This window comes from Somniosus microcephalus, chromosome 8 (genome assembly GCF_052327205.1).
Source record: "Somniosus microcephalus isolate GS21.2 chromosome 8, FLI_Smic_1.0, whole genome shotgun sequence".
Taxonomy (NCBI): Eukaryota; Metazoa; Chordata; class Chondrichthyes; order Squaliformes; family Somniosidae; genus Somniosus; species Somniosus microcephalus.
Genome location: NC_140994.1, coordinates 195424041 through 195448363, shown reverse-complemented (window position 1 = coordinate 195448363; position 24323 = coordinate 195424041). Strand labels below are relative to the sequence as shown.

At 43.5% G+C, this 24323-nt stretch overlaps 1 protein-coding gene across 15 annotated transcripts in view; it reads right to left on the bottom strand.

Moving 5' to 3' along the window:
* Positions 1-24323, bottom strand: part of ankhd1 (ankyrin repeat and KH domain containing 1) — a 170232-nt gene that overhangs the window by 112823 nt on the left and 33086 nt on the right. For all 15 annotated transcript variants that reach the window (XM_085995510.1, XM_085995499.1, XM_085995503.1 and 12 more), the window contains exon 2: positions 19260-19413. In XM_085995510.1, coding sequence (XP_085851636.1) covers positions 19260-19413 — 154 coding nt within the window. The remainder of the gene's footprint in view (positions 1-19259; positions 19414-24323) is intronic.

Genomic DNA, 24323 nt, shown 5'->3' with positions numbered 1-24323 from the left:
AAGCGAATACGAAAATGCAATTATAAAATCAGGAATAAGCTTGAAAGTACGAGTTATCCTAGATTTCTTTTTCTATTTCTACATGGAGCTAATTGAGCAAACTGATTCAAGACATCAGAAAACAAGCTCCACAATGCTCAATAGGAGCTGCTTCACTTATCATAGAATGTGAAGATATAGGATTTGAAATTAACTTCTAAACTAGTTATTTATGAATCAACCTCAAAGAACAAGTATATATACAGTAAATATATTGTATATCTTGTATGAATGCCTCCTTGCATCAAATAAATTCAGCTTTATCCCTGGTTTACAGAAAATGCTGGCATTATGGTTTATCCACAAAGTTTTCACTTAAATTGTCACTAAAAAATTTAGTGGTTGCAAAATCAGTGCACATAACTCGCTTTACTTGACAATACCACCAAATAGGTGCGACATATCTTGCCACTTAAAGTTGATGAATTCAATTATTAATTTTAAATGAATTCTTTCAAAACAGCTTTCCAGTGTTTTCTGTAAAAATACATCCTAAAAATTCTAAGGGGAATGTTTCTTTTCATGAGAAAAGTAATAGTATTTCTAGACAGGCATGTGCTTTGCAGGTGCTCGGATTGAGGCTATTCACAGCAGGATGGGCAACTTAATAAAATGAGAGCAAGGGAACTGTTGTTGCCTTACATGTTGGAACCAATATTATGGATATAAAAAGTGCGTTCTCTTATGATTATCACAGAAATCACAGAAACCCCACAGTGCAGATAGAGGCCATTTCGGCCCATCGAGCCTGCACCGACACATATCCCACCCGATCCCCGTAACCCCTACACCAACACATATCCCACCCTTTCCCCGTAACCCCACGTATTTAATCCCCCTAACACTAAGGGTCAATTTATCATAGCCAATCAACCTAACCCGCACATCTTTGGATGATAAATAAAGGTGCCAGAATAGTGGCCCTTGGCCTTTTACCCGTCATTGCAGCATCATCAGAGGGGAACACCAGGATTGTTGGCCCAAATGAGTGGTTGGAGAATCTGTGCAGAAAGGAAAAGCTCACCCAAATGGACAATTGAATATTTTCAGGTAAAGGCAAGCCTTTCAGAGGGATGATTTGAATCAGTTGAAAGTTGACTGACCCAGAATGTAGCTCTGAAATATTTAATTGTTATTGAGGGGCAATACTGAGCTGCATGGAAGAGTTGATTGCCCAGGTGTCAGCCTATACTCAGTGGTAGCACTGTCAACTGAGTTAAACTGGGGTTTCATTTAATAGCCATTACAGAGACGTGGTTTCAGAGTTGGGAACTAAATATTCCAGGATATTTGACTTTTAGAAGAGACAGGCAGAATGCAAAAGGAGGAGGGCTAGCCCTAATAATAAAGGAGGGAATAAAGACAGTAGAAAGGACCTTGGCTTGGAAAAACAAAATGCAAAATCAATTTGGGTGGAGCTAAGAAACAACAAGGGGCAGAAAACACTAGTGGGAGTAGTCTATAGGCCGCCTAACAGTGGTTGTAGTGTTGGGCAGAGTATAAATCAGGAAATTAGAGATGCATGTAACAAGGGGTAATACAGTAATCATGGGGGGCTCTAACTTTCATATAGATTGGGCAAACCAAATTTGCAGAAATAGTGCAGAGGAAGAGTTCATGGAATGCATTCAAGATAGTTTTCTAGATCAGTATGTCAAGGAACATACGAGGGAATTGGCTAATTTAGATCTACTACTGTGCAATGAGATGTTTAATTAATAACCTTGTAGTAAAGAAGCCTCTGGGGAGCAATGATCATAATATGATAGAATGTTATGTTGAGTTTGAGTGCGGTGTACTTAAGTCCGAAACTAGAGTCCTAAAACTGAACAAAGCAAACTACATAGGTATGAGGCGCGAGTTTGGCTAAGGTAGGTTGGGCAACTAGATTAAAAGATATGACAGTAGAAAAGCAATGGCAAACATTTAAAGAAATAATTCATAATTCGCAATGAATATACATTCCCTTAAGGAATAAAAGTACCACAGGAAAAATGGTCCAACCATGGCTAACAAGAGAAATTAAAGATAGTATTAGATCAAAGGAAGAGGCTTATAATGTTGCTAAAATGAGTAATAACCCTGAGGATTGGGAGGATCAAGAAATTAATAAAGGGAAAATAGAGAGTAAGCTAGAGAAATTAAAAACAGACTGCAAAAGCTTCTATAGGTATGTAAAAAGGATAAGATTAGCAAAAGTAAACATGGGTCCCTTACCGGCTGAGACAGGAGAAATTATAATGGGGAATAAGGAAATGGCACAGAAATTAAACAAATACTTTGTGTCGGTCTTCACGGAAGAAGACGCAAAAAACCTCCCGGAGATAGTGGAGAACCAAGGGTCTAGCAAGAATGAGGAACTGAAAGAAATAAGTATTAGTACAAAAATAGTACTGGAGAAATTAATGGTACTGAAAGCCAATAAATCCTCTGGTTCTGATGGCCTAGATCCTAGGGTTTTGAAAGAGGTGGCGATAGAGATAGTGGAGGCGTTGGTTGTCATCTTCCAAAAATTCCATAACTGTTCCCGCAGATTAGAAGGTAGCAAATGTAACCCCACTATGTAATTGAGAGAGAGAAAACAGGGAGCTACAGACTAGTTAGCCTGACATCAGTAGTAGGGAGAATGCTAGAATCTATTGTTAAGGACGTGGTAACAGGGCACTTAGAAAATAATAATAGGATTGGGCAGAGTCAACACGAATTTATGAAAGGGAAATCGTGTTTGACAAATCTATTCGAGTGTATTGAGGTTGTAACTAGCAGAATAGATAAGGGGGAACCAGTGGATGTGGTGTATTTGGATTTTCAGAAGGCATTCGATAAGGTGTCACACAAGAGGTTATTAAACAAAATTAGGGCGCATGGGATTGGGGGTAATATACTAGCATGGATTGAGGATTGGTTAATGGACAGAAAACAGAATAGGAATAAACGAGTCATTTTCGAGTTGGCAGGCTGTAATTAGTGGGGTACCGCAAGGATCAGTGCTTGGGCCTCAGCTATTCACAATCTATATCAATGATTTGGATGAGGGGACCAAATGTAATATATCCAAGTTTGCTGATACAAAGCTAGGTGGGAATGTAAGTTGTGAGGAGGATGCAAAGAGGCTTCAAGGGGATATAGACAGGCTACGTGAGTGGGGCAAGAACATAGCAAATGGAATATAATGTGGAGAAATATGAAGTTATCCACTTTGGTAGGAAAAATAGAAAAGCAGAGTATTTTTTTTTAAATGGTCAGAGATTGGGAAATATTGGTGTTCAGAACAACCTGGGTGTCCTTGTACATGAATCACTGAAAGTTAACATGCAAGCAATTCGGAAATCAAATGGTATGTTGGCCTTTATTATAAGAGGATTTGAGTATAAAAGTAAAGACATCTTACTGCAATGATACAGGGCTCTGGTGAGGCCACACCTGGAGTATTGTTTACAGTTTTGGTCTCCTTACCCAAGAAAGGATATACTTGTCAGAGGGAGTGCAACAAAGGTTCACCAGACTGATTCCTGGGATGGGGGGGGATTGTCCTACAAGGAGAGATCGAGTAGACTAGGCCTATATTCTCCAGAGTTTAGAAGAGTGAGGGGGGGGATCTCATTTAAACATAGAAAATTCTTACAGGGCTTGACAGTGTAGATGCAGGAAGGGTGTTTCCCCTGGCTGGGGAGTCTAGAGCCAGGGGTCACAGTCTCAGAATAAGGGGTCGGCCATTTAAGACTAAGATGAGGAGAAATTTCTTCACTCAGAGGGTGGTTAATCTTTGGAATTCTCTACCGGAGGGCTGTGGAGGCTCAGTCGTTGAGTATATTAAAAACAGAGAGCGATAGATTTTTGGATATTAAGCGAATCAAGGGATATGGGGATAGTGCAGGAAATGGGAGTTGAGATCGAAGATCAGCCATGATCTTATTGAATGAAAGAGCAGGCTCGAGGGGCCGAATGGCCTACTCCTGCTCTTATTTCTTACGCTCTTAAAAGGTTGCAGGTTCAAGCCCCACTTGAAACTTGAGCACATAATCTAGGCTGATATTCCAGTGCAGTATTGAGGGAGAGCTGCAACATTGGAGAACTAGTCAGTCAGGTAGACGTTAAACTGTGGGTGACACGTCTGTGCCCTCAAGACGGAATCAAAAGATCCCATGGCACTTTTCAAAGTTGTCAGTGTCCTGCCAATATTTATCCCTCAAACAACAGCACAAAAAAAATCATCTGGTCATTTGTCTCATTACTGCTTGTGGGACCTTGTGCTCAAATTGACTGTCGTGTTTCCTTACAACAATGACTACACTTCAAAAGTACTTAATTGGCTACGAAGTGCTTTGGGACATCTTAAAATTGTGAAAGGTGCTATGTAAATACAAGTTATTTCTTTATTGCTTTTATAGGCCCCAGGTCAGGGTGCTGACCAGAATGCTGTACTTTGTAAAAGGGCTACAGAACTAAAGCAGTGAATGTGCAATGGGAGAATTTTAACTAATTATTCAGTGGTCAGCCAAGTATTGAGAGAGCTGAAATATATGTGGATAATAATAATGATGATGTGTCTCACTACATGTTGGAGAGAATACTGGGAAAAATCATTGATGATCTTTAGCAGTGATCCAGAGATGATATTGGATCTTAATGTGGAAAAAACACCTGGGCAATCATGATCGTATCGTTAAAGTTGTTTGGTCAAATTACTACTATTTAGTGCCACATTTCAGGAGAGCTAAATTTGCAAGAATGAGAGAAGACTTAAGTGAGATGGATTGAATTAGGTAATAACTGCAGTGCAGATGACAAATGGAAGGCTTTCAGAATCACATTATAATGTATTCTTTTCATAATTCTGAAGACCTCAATCAAGTCCCTTTAGAAGTCTATTTCTCCACTGAAAAAAGCCCCAGTACCTTGAGCCTGTCCTGATAACCAAGAGCCGAGACTTGGGATTCATCTGGTGGCCCTCCCATTGGCCTTCTCCAGGGCCTTGATATCCCCACCATGTGAGGGGACCAAAATCAGCACAATAATCAATGTAGGGTACCAGAGCCTTTTAAAAGGCAAACATTGTATATCTAGTTTAATATTTAACTGTCCTAACACCTTAAAACCTTATTCACTTTCTTTATGGCTTTGCAGCACTGGTCATAAACATTGTGTGTTTTACAAGCAAACCCCAGGTACCTCTCCTGCGCTGCAGCCGTAAGCGAGTAACCCTGAAGGGCAGTTGGCAAGCTGAAAAGTAAAGAATTGTAGCTACTTCTGACTTCTAGGAGTTAGCTTTCCTCCTACATACCCTAGTCTTGAGGAAAAAAATCAACCCTGCCAAAGATGCAAATTGGTCCAGATCTTGCACTAGAGCCTGTAAGTTAGTGTTTCAGAGGAATGAGCATGCTGTCAAATATGCTTTTACCACAATCAATGAAATTAATTAGCATCCTTCGCTGGAATCAAACATCTGAAACGGAGTTTACAAAGGCCCAACAATCAGAATCTCCTACTGGTCCCAATAGAAGCAGAGTTCATCAACTTATAACTGAAATGCAGTGCAACGTTATTTTAACATACACCTTAAGTGTGTTTAGCTTAATCTCTGCTCATCTTGTCCAAGCTTTTTAGACAAAGACCTAGACCAGACTTACACTGTCATTTAATCTTTTGCAAAGAATGGGAAGAGAAACATGCCTAGAAAAATACTGCATTGCCTGGATCAGTACAATACCCCAATATTGCAGGTTCAGCCATCCATGCCAGAGCTGCCACTAGTCTTATTTAGCACATGGATATCAATAACCTATAGGAAACATTGTGCTTCAATATTGTATAAGGTTCCCTGTGTGAAGCTTAATTCATCACTTCACATTGTTCCTGCTACCAATATTTTACACTGGTGTACAATTCAGAACAAATTCACAGACAACCCAAGTTTAAAAACACACAATCTAATTGTACTGCTGGGTGTTTCTTTACAATTCAAGTAGATATGAAACAAATATTTCAGATGCCCACCATTATACTTCACTAAAATCTGGATGAAAAATAGCTAGTTTGCCTTAGTGAAAATTCCACAAACCATTATGTTCCATTAAAATCCTAGTGAGAAAACTGTATGTCATGGCAATTTCAAATTTAAAGCTGGTTCTATTCAATCTTCCTTGAAAAGCTGCAGAGTTACATTGCAAAGTCTTAACTGACTGTGCAAGGCAGGCAGGTTGATATGTGTTGGGTAGGTCTTGCTGAAGCTCATACTAGTTTTAAACTGCTGCAATTGAAGCCTGGCTTATAAACCATGAATGCCCAGACAAAGCAATGGACCACTAGATATAGTTTTCTCCTTCCCTTAGAAGTGGTAGCAGTAAGGAAAAAAATAGTAAGTATGTCGCAAAGGGATGAACACCAGCTAGACTATACTCCAGAGATAGGATTCATATCCCAGTGGGCTGACTTGTGCGGAATAGTTGATTGTAATGTGTTGTTTGCACCATATGTACAAACTAAGCTGATAAAAGCAGGTGATTAAGTTTTTAAAAATTGATTTAAAGATACACAATTACTTTTCAGTATGGCTCCAGTCTGACTGTAGAGTACATGTTGACCAACTTACTTTTACTCATCGACCTGAAACGTTAACTGTTTCTCTCTCCACAGATGCCGCCTGACCTGCTGAGTATTTCCAGCATTTTCTGTTTTTATTTTACTTTTATAGTTTGTGGGTTTCCCATGTTTATATTTAGAAATTTAAGTTTCAATAGAAAAATAGTTAGTGATTAGAATATGTCACAAATACAGGAAAAAAAAAATCAAGGAAAACACAGTGCATTAAGTAAGGTATATATAAAAAATGGAAATACCAAAAGCATTACATTAGTGGACAGTTGTTGAACGTATAAGGATGCATATTAACATCGCAGGATCAATTTTTTTTTAATGATAAAGTTTACATACTAGCCAATACCAATCACAAGGATTAGCCCATGCCAGTCTACAACAGGACCGGGATGATATCCAGACTTGGGCTGACAAGTGCGGTAAAATTTACACCAGATACTGACCATTTTGAACAAGACAAAGTCGAGCCATTTCCTCTCTCGGGGAATGGTGTTGTTAGCATAGCCAGCATTTCTTGCCCATCCCTAGTTGCCCCCAAGGTGGTGGTGGTGCACCACCTTCTTGAACCGCTGCAGTCCATGTGGTGAAGGTACTCCAACAGAGTGATTAGGTAGGGAGTTCCAGGATTTTGACCCAGCGATGACAAAGAAATGGCGATATCTGTCCAAGTCAGATTGGTGCGCGACTTGTGGAGGGAAATTTGGAGTTGATTGTGTTCCGATGCACATGCTGTCCTTGTTTTTCTAGATGGTGGAGGTCACGGGTTTCGGAGGTGCTGCCAAAGAACCTTGATGAATTGCTGTTGTGCGTCCTGCAGATAGTGCACGCTGCAGCAATAGTGGGCACGGATGTTTAAGATGGTGTATGGGCTGCCGATCAAGTGAACTGCTTTGTCCTGGATGGCATTGAGGTTCTTGAGCGTTGTTGGAGCTGCACTCATCCAGGCAAGCGGAGTGTATTTCATCACACTCCTGACTTGTGCCTTGTAGATGGCAGAGGCGCTTTGGGAGGCAGGTGGGGAGCCACTCGCCGCAGAATACAATAACAACTTGCATTTATATAGCACCTTTAACATAGTAAAACATCCCAAGGCACTTTACAAAAGCATTATCAAACAAAATTTGACACTGAGCCATCAGGACAGTCAAATAGGTAAGTTTTAAGGAGCGTCTTAAAGAAAGGTAGAAAGGCAGAGAGGTTTAGGAGGGAATTCCAGAGCTTAGGGTCTAGGCAGCTGAAGCCGCAGTTACCAATTGTGGAGCAATTAATATCTGGGATGCGCAAGACATCAGAATTGGAGGAGCACAGAGATCTAAGGCTTTTAGGGCTGGAGGAGGTTACAGAGATATGGAGGGGCGTGACCATGGAGGGATTTGAAAACAAAGATGAGAATTTTTAAATGGAGGCGTTCCAGAACCGAGAGCCAATGTAAGTCAGTGAGCACGGAGGTGATCGGTGAACGGGACTTGGTGCGAGTTACGATACGGGCAGAAGTTTTGATGAGCTCAAGTTTATGGAGGGTGGAAGATGGCGGGGGGGGGGGGAGCGCGGAACGAGGCTGGCCAGGACAGCATTCGAGTATCAAGTCTAGACGTAACGAAGGCATGGATAAGGGTTTCAGCAGCATGAGCTTAGGCAGGGGCGGAGTAGAGTGATGTTCCAGATGTGGGAGTAGGCAGTCTTGGTGATGAAACAGATAGGTGGTCAGAAGGTCATCACGGTGTCAAGACACCAAGATTGCAAATGCTCTGCTTCAGCCTCAGACAGTAGCCAGGGAGAGGGATGGAGTCGGTGACGAGGGAACGGAGTTTGTGGCAGGAACCTAAGACAATGGCTTTGGTTTTCCCAATATTTAGTTGGAGGAAATTTCTGCTCATCCAATACTGGATGTCAGACAAGCAGTGTGACAAATCAGAGACAGTGGAGGGGTTGAGAGAGGCGATGCTGAGATAGAACTGCGTGTCGACAGTGAACCTGATGTTCCGTTTTCGTACATCACTGAAGGGCAGCATGTAGATAAGAAATAGGAGGGAGATAAGGATAGATCCTTGGGGGACTCCAGAGGTAACGTTGGCGGGGGGGCAGCAAGAGAAGCCATTGCAGATGATTCTATGGCTACGGCTGGATAGATATGAATGGAACCAGGTGAGTGCAGTCCCGCCCAGCTGGACGAAGGAGAGAAATTGGAGGAAGATGGTGTGGTCAACCATGTCGAAGGCTGCAGACAAGGATGAGGAGGTACAGTTTACCACAGTCACCGTCGCACAGGATATCATTTGTGACTTTGATAAGGGCCATATCAGTACTGTGGCGGGGGCTGAAACCTGATTAGAGGGATTCAAACAAGGAATTGCAGGAAAGATGGGCACAGATTTGGGAGGAGACAGCACGTTCAAAGACGAGAGGAAAAGGAGGTTGTTTAATACCCAGCTTCTGACATGCTCTAGTAGCCACGACATTTATGTAGCTATTGAAGACGGTTGCAAATGCTTCAGTGTTTTCTGTTGCACTCGTGTGCTGGGCTCCACCATCATTGACCATGGGGATATTCATGGAGGCTCCTCCTCCCTTTAGTTGGTGAATTGTGCACCATTTCAAGGACACCACCATTGCCAACTTCCCCACCATCAGGATCTTGGAGGTCACCATTGACCAGAAGCTGAACTGGACCAACCATATCAACACCATGGCTGCAAGAGGAGGGCAGAGTCTGGTAACTCTTGTGAGAAGTGACTCACCCCCGACCCATCAAAACCTCTTCACCATCAACAAGACTGATGTCAGGACTGTGAGGGAATACCCACTACTTTTCTGTTTAGGTAAAGCTACAATAATACTCAAGAAGCTCGACACCATTAAGGACAGAGCAGTTCACTTTTTTAAAAATTCGTTTATGGGATGTGGGCATCGCTGGCAAGGCCAGCATTTATTGCCCATCCCTAATTGCCCTTGAAAAGGTGGCGGTGAGCCGCCTTCTTGAACCACTGTAGTCCATTTGGTGAAGGTACTCCTACAGTGCTATTAGGTAGGGAGTTCCAGGATTTTGACCCAGCGACAATGAAGGATCGGCGATATACTTCCAAGTCAAGATGGTGTGTGACTTGGAGGGGAACTTCGAAGTGGTGGTGTTCCCATGTGCCTGCTGCCCTTGTCCTTCTAGGTGGTAGATGTCGCAGGTTTGGGAGGTGCTGTCAAAGAAGCCTTGGCGAGTTGCTGCACTGCATCTTGTAGATGCTACACACTGCAGCCAAGTACGCCAGTGGTGGAGGGAGTGAATGTTTAAGGTGGTGGATGGGGTACCAATCAAGCGGCTGCTTTGTCCTGGTCGAGCTTCGAGTGTTGTTGAAGCTGCACTCATCCAGGCAAGTGGATAGTATTCCATCACACTCCTTACTTGTGCCTTGTAGATGGTGGAAAGGCTTTGGGGAGTCAGGATGTGAGACACTCGCCACAGAATACCTAGCCTCCAACCTGCTCTTGTTGCCACAGTATGTATGTAGCTGGTTCAGTTATGTTTCTGGTCAATGATGACCCCCAGGATGTTGACGGTGGGGGATTCGGCGATGGTAATGCCGTTGAATGTCATGGGGCGATGGTTAGACTCTCGCTTGTTGGAAATAGTCATTGCCTGGCACTTCTGTGGCGCAAATGTTGTCTGCCAATTATCAGCCCAAGCCTGAACATCGTTCAGGTCTTGTTGCATGCAGGCATGGACTGCTTCATTATCCGAGGAGTTGTGAATGGTGCTGAACACTGCAGTCATCAGCAAACATCCCCATTTGCGACCTTATGTTGGAGGGAAGATCACTGATGAAGCAGCTGAAGATGGCTGGACCTAAACACTGCCCTGAGGAACTGCTGCAGCGATGTCCTGGGGCTGTGATGATTGACCTTCAACCACTACAACCATCTTCCTTTGTGCTAGTTATGACTCCAGCCAGTGGAGTTTCCCCTGATTCCCATTGACTTCAATTTTACTAGGGCTCCTTGATGCCACATCTAGTCAAATGCTGCCTTGCTGTCAAGGGCAGTCACTCTCACCTCACTTCTGGAATTCAGCTCCTTTGTCCATGTTTGGACCAAGGCTGTAATGAGGTCGGGAGCCGTGTAGTCTTGGCAGAACCCAAACTGGGCATCAGTGAGCAGGTTATTGGTGAGTAAGTGCCACTTGATAGTACTGTCAATGACACCTTCCATCACTCTGCTAATGATTGAGAGTAGACTGATGGGACGGTATGGGACATTGGCTGAAAGGTATGATTGTGAGTATGACTATGTCAGGCTGTTGCTTGACTAGTCTGTGGGACAGCTCTTCCAATTTTGGCACAAGTCCCCAGATATTGGTGAGGGGGACTTTGCAGGGTCGACTGGGCTGGGTGTGCCGTTGCCATGTCCGTAGCCGGTGCAGAAGTCGAGGTCGATGCTGGGTGGTCCGTCCGGTTTTATTCTTATTATTGTGTTTTGTCGCAGTTTGTTGCAACTGAGTGGCTTGTTAGGCCATTTCAGAGGGCAGTTCAGAGTCAACCACATCGCTGTGGGTCTGGAGTCACATATAGGCCAGACTAGGTAAAGGCGGCAGATTTCCTTCCCTATAGGACATTAGTGAACCAGATGAGTTTTTACGACAATCTGATAGTTTCATGGCCACCATTACTGATACTAGCTTATTATTCCAGATTTATTTAATTAACTGAATTTAAATTCCCCAGCTGCTGTGGTGGGATTTGAACTCTCATCTCTGGGTCATTAGTCTAGGCCTCTGGATTACTAGCCCAGTGACATTACCACTATGCTACCGTTCACTTGATCGGTACCCCAACCACTGGACTCTCTATCGACCCCTCCTCACAAATGCACTGTGGCTACAGTACGTTTGATTTACAGGATGCACTGCAGCAACTCACCAAAGTTACCGGAACAGCATCTCCCTCCTCTGTAACCTCTACCACCAAGAAGGATAAGAGCAGCATTGCCTTGGGAACACTATCATCTCCAACATTCCCTCCAAATCACACACCATCCTGAATTGGATATATAATCGGCATTCCTTCATTGTCACTGGGTCAATATCCCCTAACTAGCAACACTGGGAACACCATCACCGCATGGGCTACAGCAGCTGAAGCAGGGAGCCCACCACGACTTTCTCAGGGCAACAAGTGTGGCCTTGCCAGTGTCGCACACAAACTCAATACTGCCCCTGCTGTTTGTAAGCGTCTTAAAACACTGAATTACAAGATGATATTTTTAAGAATGGGGAGGAAAAGACCAAAGTCAGTCAAATCCAAGAGTTAGGTATTACATTACCATTCAGCACTGTAGAACTTGGCTTCTGTCACTAGAATATTTACCGGGACCATCACAGTGTAATCCAAGTAATTAGAGTCTTTTTTAATGCAGAAATATTTACTCCATAGATGGGCATAGATGTTCAAACTCCAATTATACATCTTCCCTTCACACGTGCCCTAGAGCTGGGGTATCCAAACTACAACACAGACCATATGTGCATATCAAAAATGTTGATTCATTAATGTTTCACAAAGTAAAAATGTAATTGCTTTGATCACTTTTTGTAAAGGCTGTTCAAATTAGCTGATGGCACAAGCACTAGGGGACACAGATTTAAGATTTTGGGCAAGAGATAACAGGGGGGATGCAAGGAAGAACCTTTTTACGCAGCGAGTGGTAATGACCTGGAATTTGCTGCCGACGGTAGTGGTGGAAGCAGAGACGATCAATGATTTCAAAAGGAAACTGGGTAGGCACTTGAGGGAAATAAATTTGCAGGGCTACGAGGATGCAGCGGGGGAATGGGACTGACTGGATTGCTCTACAGAGAGCCGGCATGGCCTCGATGGGCCGAATGGCCTCCCTCTGTGCCGTAATGACTATGAGCAGCTATTATTTGCATCTGATGAAAATAATGCCTCAAAAGGATGCAAGGGAGACTCTCAAGAGCCGCCGGGTTAAGAGAACTTCCCTCTTGCACTCCAAACACAAGCCACCATCACCCGCTTTGTTCTCCCTTCCCCAATGCTGTCAGTGAGATATTAAAAAAAGGACTGGAGTAAATCAGTCGCACGTTTCAGTATCACACCTAAAAGTACATCAGCGTAGGCCAAATCCATATCACTGTGCTAAACAGGGAAGTTCCATTCCCAAACATCATGACGGAGCAACCATACCATGCAACTATGTGACTAACTAAAAGCCTCTGCTTGAGAAAATCCCATACTTAATATTCCTCCAGGTATCACATTGCCACTTAGAAATATAAGAGATAGCCACAGCAAGGGTTGAACAATTTTTTTTTACTTTTATGTATAGAGATCCACCTTATGTGATGTAAATTTACTTCATCTGTGCTCTTTATTCTTTTAAACCTACTCTAAGCTTTCTATCCATTTTTGTTAATTTAAAAAGGGGGTATTTTTTAAAAGTTGTTTGTACCCATTGTGTAGGATTCTTATCAAATGGGCAGCACCAAATGGGCCCTCGTCTATCATCATCTATTTATGCATCTTTCAATCAAAACCCAGAGACTGAATTGGACTACTACCACATGCTTCCCCTTAGAAGTTGGTCATTTGGGAGTACAATATGTTCCTAAATGTCGTAGTACAAATTAATAATCATTTAAAAATAAAATCATAAGACAGCAACTCTTGAAAATTTTGGTGCTGCATAACAACCGCGAGCACAATTTTCCATCTGGCATCACCCTTTCATATGTTCAATTATTTTGAAAGGCATCAGCAACAGCAGAAAAACCAAAAATGGCGAGCTGTAATTATTCCATTTCAGAGACAAAAAACAAGGAGGAGGGGGGTGATTTGTGTGCGCCGATTGATGTATATTGGAAAAAGAGAGACAGAACCAATTCTGAAAAGCAGAAAAAAAATATTTTCTTCCCTTCCACATGAAGAAACAAATTGAGTATCTAGAGGTATACAGAAAACAAAGGTATTAATCTCAAATTTTACGCAGGCCACTTTTCAGCACGCCGAGTTCTCAGATCCAGACTAAGTAATGCCTTACAGATGCTAAGGAGAAGGTAAGGTAAAGGGGAATCAGTGGATGTAGTATATTTGGATTTCCAAAAGGCATTCGATAAGGTGCCACGTAAAAAGTTGTTACGCAAGATAAGTGCTCATGGGGTTGGAGGTAATATATTAGCATGGAACAGAAAATAGAATACGGATAAATGGGTCATTTTCAGATTGGCAGGCTGTAACCAGTGTTTATTTTTAAACTCGTTCCTGGGATGTGGGCGTCGCCGTCAAGGCCAGCATTTATTGCCCATACCTAATTGCTCTTAAGGTGGCTGTGAGCCGCCTTCTTGAACCGCTGTTGTCCGTGTGGTGAAGGTACTCCCATAGTGCTGTTAAGGAGGGAGTTCCAGGACTTTGACCCAGCGATAATGAAGGAACAGCGATACATTTCCAAGTCAGGATGGTGGGTGACTTGGAGGAGAACTTGGAGGTGATGGCGTCCCCATGCGCCTGCTGCCCTTGTCCTTCTAGGTGGCAGAAGTCGCGGGTTTGGGAGGTGCTGTCGAAGAAGCCTTGGCAAGTTGCTGCAGTGCATCTTGTAGATGGTACACACTGCAGCCACAGTGCGCCGGTGGTGGAGGGAGTCAATGTTTATGGTGTTAGATGGGGTGCCAATCAAACGGGCTGCTTTGTCCTGGATGGTGTCGAGCTTCTCGAGTGTTGTTGGAGCTGCACTCATCCAGGCAAGTGGAGAGTATTCCATCACATTCCTGACTTGTGCCTTGTAGTTGATGGAAAGGCTTTGGGGCGTCAGGAGGTGAGACACTCGCCGTAGATTACCCAGCCTCTGACCTGCTCTTGTAGCCAGAGTATATAAGTGGCTGGTCCAGTTAAGTTTCTGGTCAATGGTGACCCCCCAGGATGTTGATAGAGGGGGATTCGGCAATGGTAATGCTGTTGAATGTCAAGGGGCAGTGGTTAGACTCTCACTTGTTGGAGATGGTCATTGCCTGGCACTTGTCACTCGTCAGCCCAAGCCTGAATGTCGTCCAGGTCTTGGTGCATGCAGGCATGGACTGCTTCAGTATCTGAGGAGTTGTGAATGGAACTGAACACTGTGCAATCATCAGCAAACATCCCCACTTCTAACCTTATGATGGAGGGAAGGTCATTGATAAAGCAGCTGAAGATGGTTGGGCCTTGGACGTTGCCCTGAAGAACTCCTGCAGCGATGTCCTGGGGTTGAGATAATAGACCTCCAACAACCACAACCATCTTCCTTTGTGCTAGGTATGACTCCAGCCAGTGGAGAGTTTCCCCTGATTCCCATTGACTTCAATTTTACTAGGGCTCCTTGATGCCACATCCAGTCAAATGCTGCCTTGATGTCAAGGGCAGTCACTCTCACCTCACCTCGAATTCAGCTCTTTTGTCCATGTTTGAACCAAAGCTGTAATGTGGTCTGGAGCAGAGTGGTCCTGGTGGATCCCAAACTGTGCATCGGTGACCAGATTATTGGTAAGTGCCACTTGATAGCACTGTCAGCGACACCTTCCATTACTTTGTTGATGATCGAGAGTAGATTGATGGGCGGTAATTAGCCAGATTGGATTTGTTCTGCTTTTTGTGGATAGGACATATCCGGGCAGTTTTCCACATTGTTCAGAAGATGCCAATGTTGAAGTTGTACTGGAACAGCTTGGCTCAAGGCGCGGCTAGTTCTGGAGCACAAGTGTTCAGCATGACAGCCAGGATATTGTCGGGTCCATAGCCTTTGCGGTATCCAGTACACTCAGCCGTTTCTTGATATGTGGAGTAATTAGAAGTGGCTAAAGACTTGTTTCTGCGATGGTGGGTCCATCAGGAGGAGGCCGGGATGGATCATCCACTCGGCACGTATGGATGAAGATGGTTGGAAACGTTTCAGTCTTGTCTTTTGCACTCGCATGCTGGGCTCCACCATCATTGAGGATGGGGATGTTTATGGCGCCTCCTCCTCCTCCTGTTGGTTGTTTAGTTGCTCACCACCATTCACAATTGGATGTGGCAGGACTGCAGAGCTTTGATCTGATCAGTTGGTTGTGGGATCACTTAGCCCTGTCTATAGACAGCTGCTTCTGCTGTTTAGCATGCACGTAGTCCTATGTTGCAGCGTCCCCAGGTTGGCACCTCATTTTTAGGTATGCCTTGTGCTGCTCCTGGCATACTCTTCTACACTCCTTATTGCACCAGGGTTGGTCCCCTGGCTTGATGGTAATGGTAGAGTGAGGGATATGCCAGACCACGAGGTTATAGATTGTGGTGGAATACAATTCTGCTGCTACTGGTGGCCTACAGCACCTCATGGATGCCCAGTTTAGAGCTGATAGATCTGTTCTGAATCTATCCCATTTAGCATGGTGGTAGTGTCACACAACACAATGGAGGGTGTCCTCAGTGTGAAGACAGAGCTTCGTCTCCACAATGACTGTGCGGTGGTCACTGCTACCAATATTGTCATGGGCAGATGCCTCTGCGGCAGGTAGATTGGTGAGGACGAGGTCAAGTAGGTTTTTCCCTCATGTTGGTTCTCTCACCAGTCTGGCAGCTATGTCCTTCAGGACTCGGCCAGCTCAGTCAGTGGTGGTGCTACCGAGCCACTCTTGGGTGATGGACATTGAAGTCCCCCACCCAGAGTACATCTGTGCCCTTGCTACCCTCAATGGTTCTTCCAGGTGGTGTTCAACATGGAAGAGTACTGATTCATCAGCTGAGGGAGGGTGGTAGGTGGTAATCAGCAGGAAGATTACTTGCCTATGCTGGACGTGAAGCCGTGAGACTTCATGGGGTCTGGAACCAATGTTGAGGACTCCCAGGGCCACTCCCTCCTGACTATATCACTCCGCCGCCACCTCTGCCGGTGGGACATGACAAATGCAGGGATTGTGACAGAGGAGTCTGAGACATTGGATGAAAGGTATGATTCTGTGAGTATGACCAAGTCAGGCTGTTCTCCCAATTTTGGCACAAGTCCCCAGATGTTAATGAGGAGGACTTAGCTGGGCTGGTTGTGCCATTGTCGTGTCCGAAGCCGGTGCCCAGGTTCGTCCGGTTTTATTCTTATTATTGCTCGTCGTAGCGGTTTGATACAACCGAGTGGTATGAAATCCATTTCGGAGGGCAGTTAAGAGTCAACCACATTGCTGTAGGTCTGGAGTCACATATAGGCCAGGCCAGGCAAGGATGGCAGATTTCCTTCCCTAAAGGACATTAGTGAACCAGATAGGTTTTTACGACAAATTGTTTCATGGTCACCATTACTGATTCCACACTTACTTAATTAACTGAATTTAAATTCCCCAGTTGGCATGGTGTGATTTGAACTCGCGTCTCTGGATCATTAGTCCAAGCCTCTGGATTACTAGTCCAATAACATAGCCAATATGCTACCCTACCCTCAAGGTGCTGTAAGGTCGGTGCTGGGGCCTCAGCTATTTACAATTTATATTACTGACTTAAGATGAAGAGGCCGAGTGTAATGTATCCAAGTTTGCTGACAATACAAAGCTAGGTGGGAAAGTAAGCTGTGAGGAGGACACAAAGAGCCTGCAAAAGGGTATAGACAGGTTAAGTGAGTGGACAATGAAGTGGTAGATGGAGTATAATGTGGGGAAATGTGAGGTTATTCACTGATAGGAAGAATAGAAAAACAGAATTTTTTTTAATGGTGGGAAACTATTAAATGTTGGTGTTCAGAGGGATTTAGGTGTCCGAGTACAAGAAACACAGAAAGTTAGCATGCAGGTACAGCAAGCAATTAGGAAGGCAAATGGCATGTTGGCCTTTATTACAAGGGGGTTGGAGTACAAGAGTAAGGAAGTCTTGCTACAATTGTACAGGGATTTGGTGAGACCTCACCTGGACTATTGTGCACAGTTTTTGGTTTCCTTATGTGAGGAAGGATATACTTACCTTTAGAGGTGGTGCAATGAAGGTTCACTAGATTGATTCCTGGGATGAGGGGGTTGCCCTGGGAGGAGAGATTGAGCCTATACTCTCTCGAGTTTAGAAGAATGAGAGGTGAGCTCATCGAAACATACAAGATTCTGAGGGGGATTCACAAGGTAGATGCGGAGAGGTTGTTTCTCCTGACTGGAGAGTCTAGGGGGCATAGTCTCAGGATAAGGGGTAGGCCATTTAGGACTGAGATGAGGAGAAATTTCTTCACTCAGGGTGGTGAATCTTTGGAATTCTCTACCCCAAAGGGCTGTGGATGCTCAGTCATTGAGAATATTCAAGGCTCAGATAGATAGATTTTTGGACTCATTGGGAAATCAAGGGATATGGAGATCGGGCGGGATAGTGGAGTTGTGGTCGAAGATCAGCCACGATCTTACTGAATGGCGGAGCAGACTGAAACTGTAGTGTTTTGGGGACTATAAGATTTTGTCCATTTACAATTACGGAAACTGAGTAATGCTAGCTGAAGTCAGTAAATTCCTATTTTTACTGCATGGAATCTTGGGATTTTTAAACCATTGTTTTGGTTCCATCCATTTTTTTCTGGGAAAACTACAAATTTACTCATGGGTTCGCCATCGGATATATAGCAACACTGAAAATTGGGACACATTGCCCGTCCAGCTCCCATTATAAACTAATTCCAAAACAACAGCGAACAAACAGTTTGCCAAACAAAAACCAGCAACAAACTAGAATGGTTGGAATGTGAATCTTAAACAAATTACATGATGAGGCCTGTGACAATATAAGGGAAATAAATAAGGGAAAACAGCTAGGATATCACACCCCATAGACACAGTCAAGTGGGAAGTTTCCGCAATTTAGACAATCAATTTATGCAGTTCGCCACTGAATTGAGTGGAAAAAAATGTATTGTAAAACAAAGTCAAAAATGGTTTTTTGTACATAAACTGATGAAATATTTACACAAGGATGGCAGTTTGGTAAAAACACAAGTTAAAATGCACTCTTTTAACAGGATATAATGGTGGAATGAACCAAATAAAATTACAGTTTTTTTTTAAACTCTAATGCAAAACAGAATTTACTGCTGCCAATGAGAAACCAACATCAATGTTGTGATGCCAGAATGTGGTTTTCAATGCAGCATTACATTATATGCATACATAACGAAAATATACTAAACTATTAAGGGAATAGGATTAGATGGCAGTTTCACTCACACCTCATACGACGAGAAATAAATAACCTGTCTAAAATATTACTTGTTCAAAGATATGGTTCTTGTAAATGTAAAATTTATGCCACTCATTGTAAAACAGCAGCTTCTCCTTTCCCACCACTTTAATTTACAAAGCCCAACAATGTCTTTTTAAGGTGTAACTCAAATTAATATTCTTTATTCTGCATAAACTTCAAACAAAATCTTTTTTGATTAGCTTAGCTAGGATTGTAAGTCTTCAACAGGACTATATCCAATTAACTTAAAATATATTGGCTTGGATTAATTTCTAATCCATAAAAGAAGTATTTGTGATGGAAGGGTTGGAATTGGAACATATGAATAATCTGTATTCTAAAAATGCACAACCAATGGACAAACCAGAAATTTAGTTCTGTAAAAAAAAATGAAGTTACACGTTACAATCACACGAAAGAGAATACCTGCTGCTTCAAGCAAGGCCTCCAATCTAGCCTGTGTTTCTGGGTCCACCGTTCGTAGATCTGTTCCATCGGCAGCACTTGATAACAGTAATTCAGATGCTGTTTTAAGCATTGGATTATCCAGATCTTCCTGGTCCAAAATAAACGATTCAACCTGAAAAAGATTGCAATCCTAGGTTAAAAATGCAAGGCAGTGCTTCCTTCTTCCAACTGTGAATTTGTTTCTCACATTCCCAGCAAGTTAAGAATGGAAATGACACACAAAACGACAAAGGGAGACTACACAAATTCTACACAGGGGGCTATAGGGGATGTTATGCATCAAGATTGGGTCAACCCGAGGTTGCATGATACATTATACATGTGCTATGCAATTCATATTCTGCATATTTAATTATGGCACTTACAAAACATTTTAGTGAATTAAATATGAAGATGGAAGTTCAATTAAATTAAACACGGCAGAACTTTTTAGCTAAAAAAAAGCTGCAACCTTGCTGCTCTGTGCACTTGGTCAATGAAGCGTTGAGGTTATCTGAAACTTTGAAATGCAAATTGTAATTATATACTGGCGATGGAAGTTTTCGACAATTTCTCCTTCCACCCCAGTGCCATCTCTCTCTTTGAAATGTAAAATATTTCACTGGCGTACAGGTAGCATGCTATTCTTCTAGCCATCAACAGTGCTTTAACATTCACTTACCGTCTATAAAGTATTGCTATTTTAGATGAAATCCAGTAAAGGAACCATTTTATTCAGTTCCAGGGGAATATGTAATAGCTGTGTACAGGGATATGCTAGATTACTGAAAAACAAGATCAAAAGCTAGCAAATAAAACTGTCAACCAGACAATGCAGTCAGAGTCATACACAGGATGTTGAAGGCAAGGGCACGAGAGGAAGATCTACAAAGAGGTTCACAAAGCTTATGGATCATTAGTTTGCACTATGACCAGAATACTGAAGAGGAATTTGGATCCACCACCCCCCCCCCCCCCAAAACATTTGCTTATAAGGGAGCAGAGAGTGGTCAACAACTTGGTTTAAAAAGGTATCACATTTTCCTGTTATTACATTTAACCTTCGACTCATACTCCTGTCTGTTTATCATGTTTCACGTATTCTTGAGCAATAATTTCAAGGACACTTGAAACTGCTCTATTTTAGCTCCAATAATTGAAATAAATACAACTCCATATACTCCCAACAAGGTAAATCAATGATAATATGATGGCTGAGCATTGGTCCGCACCCACAGTACCAAAATGAATACGATCACTCCTCCCCCTCGCCCCAAACCCCAAACAGCCTACTGGGTAAAAGCACTGCTCTGTGTAGCACTAAGCCATACAAACCTGAAGGTCCATTTCTTGGAGGTACTGAGTTCGCTGATCTCAGCTGAAGCAGCAGTTAGAATACTACATTTGGCCTCAATAGGGGAGGAAAGAGAAAAATCATCCAGGATTCCCATTCCTGATTGCTATCCAGTAACTCCAGCTGGAAAACGTGAATGTCAACATCTGTTGAGAACAGGACAAGGCTCAGCTATAAGAGCATCTATAATCAAAAAGCTTGCTGACACTTTTTAGACTCACATATTGCTGAGGTACTAAAAGGCTGCTGGTGCTTGTGGAACTTTACCATAGCAAAAGCCAGTGCTTTCAGTGAAGGAGGGAAGAAAAATTAATACTAGTGGATCTCCCATAGCATTGCAGATGTTAAATCCAAGAATATGGGTTCTCTCTTACCTCTCTCTGCTGTCTTAGTGCTGTTGTTCCTCTTCTGATTCTGTCTCTGTTTCTGCTTCTTTCTAAATCTTTCTTACTACTATCTCTTTCTTTCCTTTTGGTCATGGTGTGGAGATGCCGGTGTTGGACTGGGGTGGACAAATGTAAGAAGTCACACAACACCAGGTTATAGTCCAACAGTTTTATTTGAAATCACAAGCTTTCGGAGCACTGCTCCTGATGAAGGAGCAGCGCTCCGAAAGCTTGTGATTTCAAATAAAACTGTTGGACTATAACCTGGTGTTGTGTGACTTCTTACATTTTTCCTTTTGGTGGCAGATGGTGGCTCCTTTTCCTGCCCTGCAGACTGCATTCAGGGATGGGATTGTGGCTCCTTTCCCCGTCACTCAGTTTCCCCCCCACCCGCTCTCTTCCATTGCATCTATTAATCTTTCAACTTTTAAATACTCATTTCCACTTCCAATCACCTCCCCACCACTATACCTACCTCCTTGACTGTTTTGTGGCAGAGATAGTTATAAGTACCTTGCAGGACATTCACTAAAACAGTGAGTGTTTTGTGACAAGGGGGAAGGAGGACATACTGACAAGCAAGGTAAGACATCTTTAGCATTGGAAGTCCTAACACAGCACCAGCTACATGTAGAACATGTAATTGCCAGACATTGTGGACAGTTATGGAATTTTTTGCAGGAGCAGATTCATACAAGTAGTTTTTGGTGGAATGCGCGCCTCACATCGTAAATTTAATATATTATAGATGTTATATCCGTCAAGCCCAAGCTAATTGTTTTTGACAAGATGCTAAATAAAACTGATTATCTATCCTCTGCTTTGCCTGGGCAGGCAAAACACACAGAAGGATTTCCATCATTTGTTCTTGGAATAAAGAGACTACATCAACAATGTTCTGAAACACACACACACCGGATAAGGGAGTGAGCTCACGGTCGTTGCGCTCCTGCAATCTGAAGTATAGAATCACTCAAGTTAAAAGCATCTTAGAATCTTTGCAAATTGCATTTCAATAGGGAAGTGAAGCCATACCGATTGTGGGGATACCTTAGTCTCGGACGATACTTTGTACTACCACTAATTACAGCAAAATATTCATTACCAGAAGATATACAAGGGAAAAAGACAAATTTAACTGAATGGAAAATACTCAACTCTGGAGTTCTGCACATCAGTGGTAACGGAATTATATTTGCTGGTCTCACAAAGTCCAGCTTCTCAGATAATTCAGCGAGTGAATGTATTAAATTGTGTGGCACCGAGACATAAAGATCAGGAACTGTTGAAGGTTCACAACAGCAAAAAAGTAAGATTAATTAAAGCTATTGCACTGGTCAACAATTGCTAAGTAAGCAACTCTCCATTCTTTTAAGATACCTAGTGCTGGAAGGTTCAACAAACTATTGGTTCTGCAGCTTCCACCAATGCGACTGCAAAACTGACCATGGCAATTAATAGTTTGGTAAAGCAACATGTTAGAGCAGGACTTTCATTAATCAGAGGCAGTAACATTTGTGCATGAAGACCTCTTGCATTTATACTGCAGATGAAGTGCATAGTGTCCAACAATAAATCATAGATCATAGCTCAGAAACAGGTCATTTGGGCACAAAGTTGGCTCTAGTGTATTTCTCCATGAGCCAGAGTCTAATCCCACTTTCCTGCCGGCTGCCTAGATCGTCAATATTATTCTTTTCAAAGCAGCTACTGAATTCTGTTTCAAAATAATTTATAGGCTCTGCTTCAACAAGGTTCGTGGCAGAAAATTCTATGTTCTAACTACCCTCAACGTAAAGAATTTTTTTCTAACCTGCCCTTTCATTCTTTGTGGTCATCTTAAATTGGTGCCTTTGTTGCCAACACTATTACCTTACCATAATCCTTCACAATCTGGGAAGACCTCGATCAGGTCACCCCTCAACTTTCTCCACTAAAGCCCGAACTTCTGTCATCCTACCTAACTGCAACTTCTCATCCATTGTAATATCCTAGTACAGTATATCTTTTCCACACCTTTTCACTGCTTTATCTTCCTAAAATGGGGTGCCCAAAACTGTACGCAATACTTTAAACTTCTGCCTTAGATCTTGTACAAGTTCAACATTACCTCCTTGCTTTTGTGTTCAATGCCTTTGGATACAAAACCAAGGATTCAGTTTCCCTTTTTAAAAAAATTAACAACCTTGCCTATCCTGTTCTGACTGCCTTTCAAGCAGTCTCATCAAGACTTCTGGCCTATTTTAAAGTAGGGAGTAGAAAACATGTACACAGATTTTTTTTGTTCTTCATTTTTCTTTAAGCTCCTTACTTCATCGATGTCTAAAGGAGTGAAATCCCATTGAAACCAAACTTTCATAATAGTATTGCCAACCCATCCTGGGTCTTAAGTTTACACAGAAACTGTTCTTTAACTTGGCAAACAATTTATCATGTCAGTTATTGTTGTAGCACTAGCATTTAAGAAAAGTTAATAATAATTTATATCAAGTCCATTAAGAGACACTGGTAGTACAACTTTGGCTAAGAAACATTCATTTTCAGATGATAAATGATAGGCTGTCCCCCATTACAATTCCACAGAAGGCATGTGCAACTGAAACAAGAATTACTGCACTGAAGTGCTTAAGCATGAGACACTCTGGAATTACGGTAAGCATTAAGCAGAGTTTAACCAGCTAATAGGCTATCTACAAGCTTTTACTTGTAGCTGTCCTTGACCTCAACACTCTCACTTATGTCCTCGTTTAGACCGGGGGGGGGGGGGGAAGAGAAACTGGGGGCAAGAGGGGGAGGGGGAGAGTCAGAGGAGAGAGTGAGTGTCAGAGAGAGAGAGAGAGAGAGAGAGAGAGAGAGAGAGAGAGAGAGAGTGTGTCGGAGAGAGAGAGAGAGAGAGAGAGAGAGTGTGTGTCGGAGAGAGAGAGTCGGAGAGAGAGAGAGTCAGAGAGCGAGCGAGCGGGCGGGAGGGAGGGCGGCGGCCGCGCGGGAGGGAGGGCGGCCGCGGGCGGGAGGGCGGCGGCCGCAGGCGGGCGGGAGGGCGGCGGCCGCGGGCGGGCGGGAGGGAGGGCGGCGGCCGCGGGCGGGCGGGAGGGAGGGCGGCGGCCGCGGGCGGGCGGCGGCCGCGGGCGGGCGGGAGGGAGGGCGGCGGCCGCGGGCGGGCGGGAGGGAGGGCGGCGGCCGCGGGCGGGCGGGAGGGAGGGCGGCGGCCGCGGGCGGGAGGGAGGGCGGCGGCCGCGGGCGGGCGGGAGGGAGGGCGGCGGCCGCGGGCGGGCGGGAGGGAGGGCGGCGGCCGCGGGCGGGCGG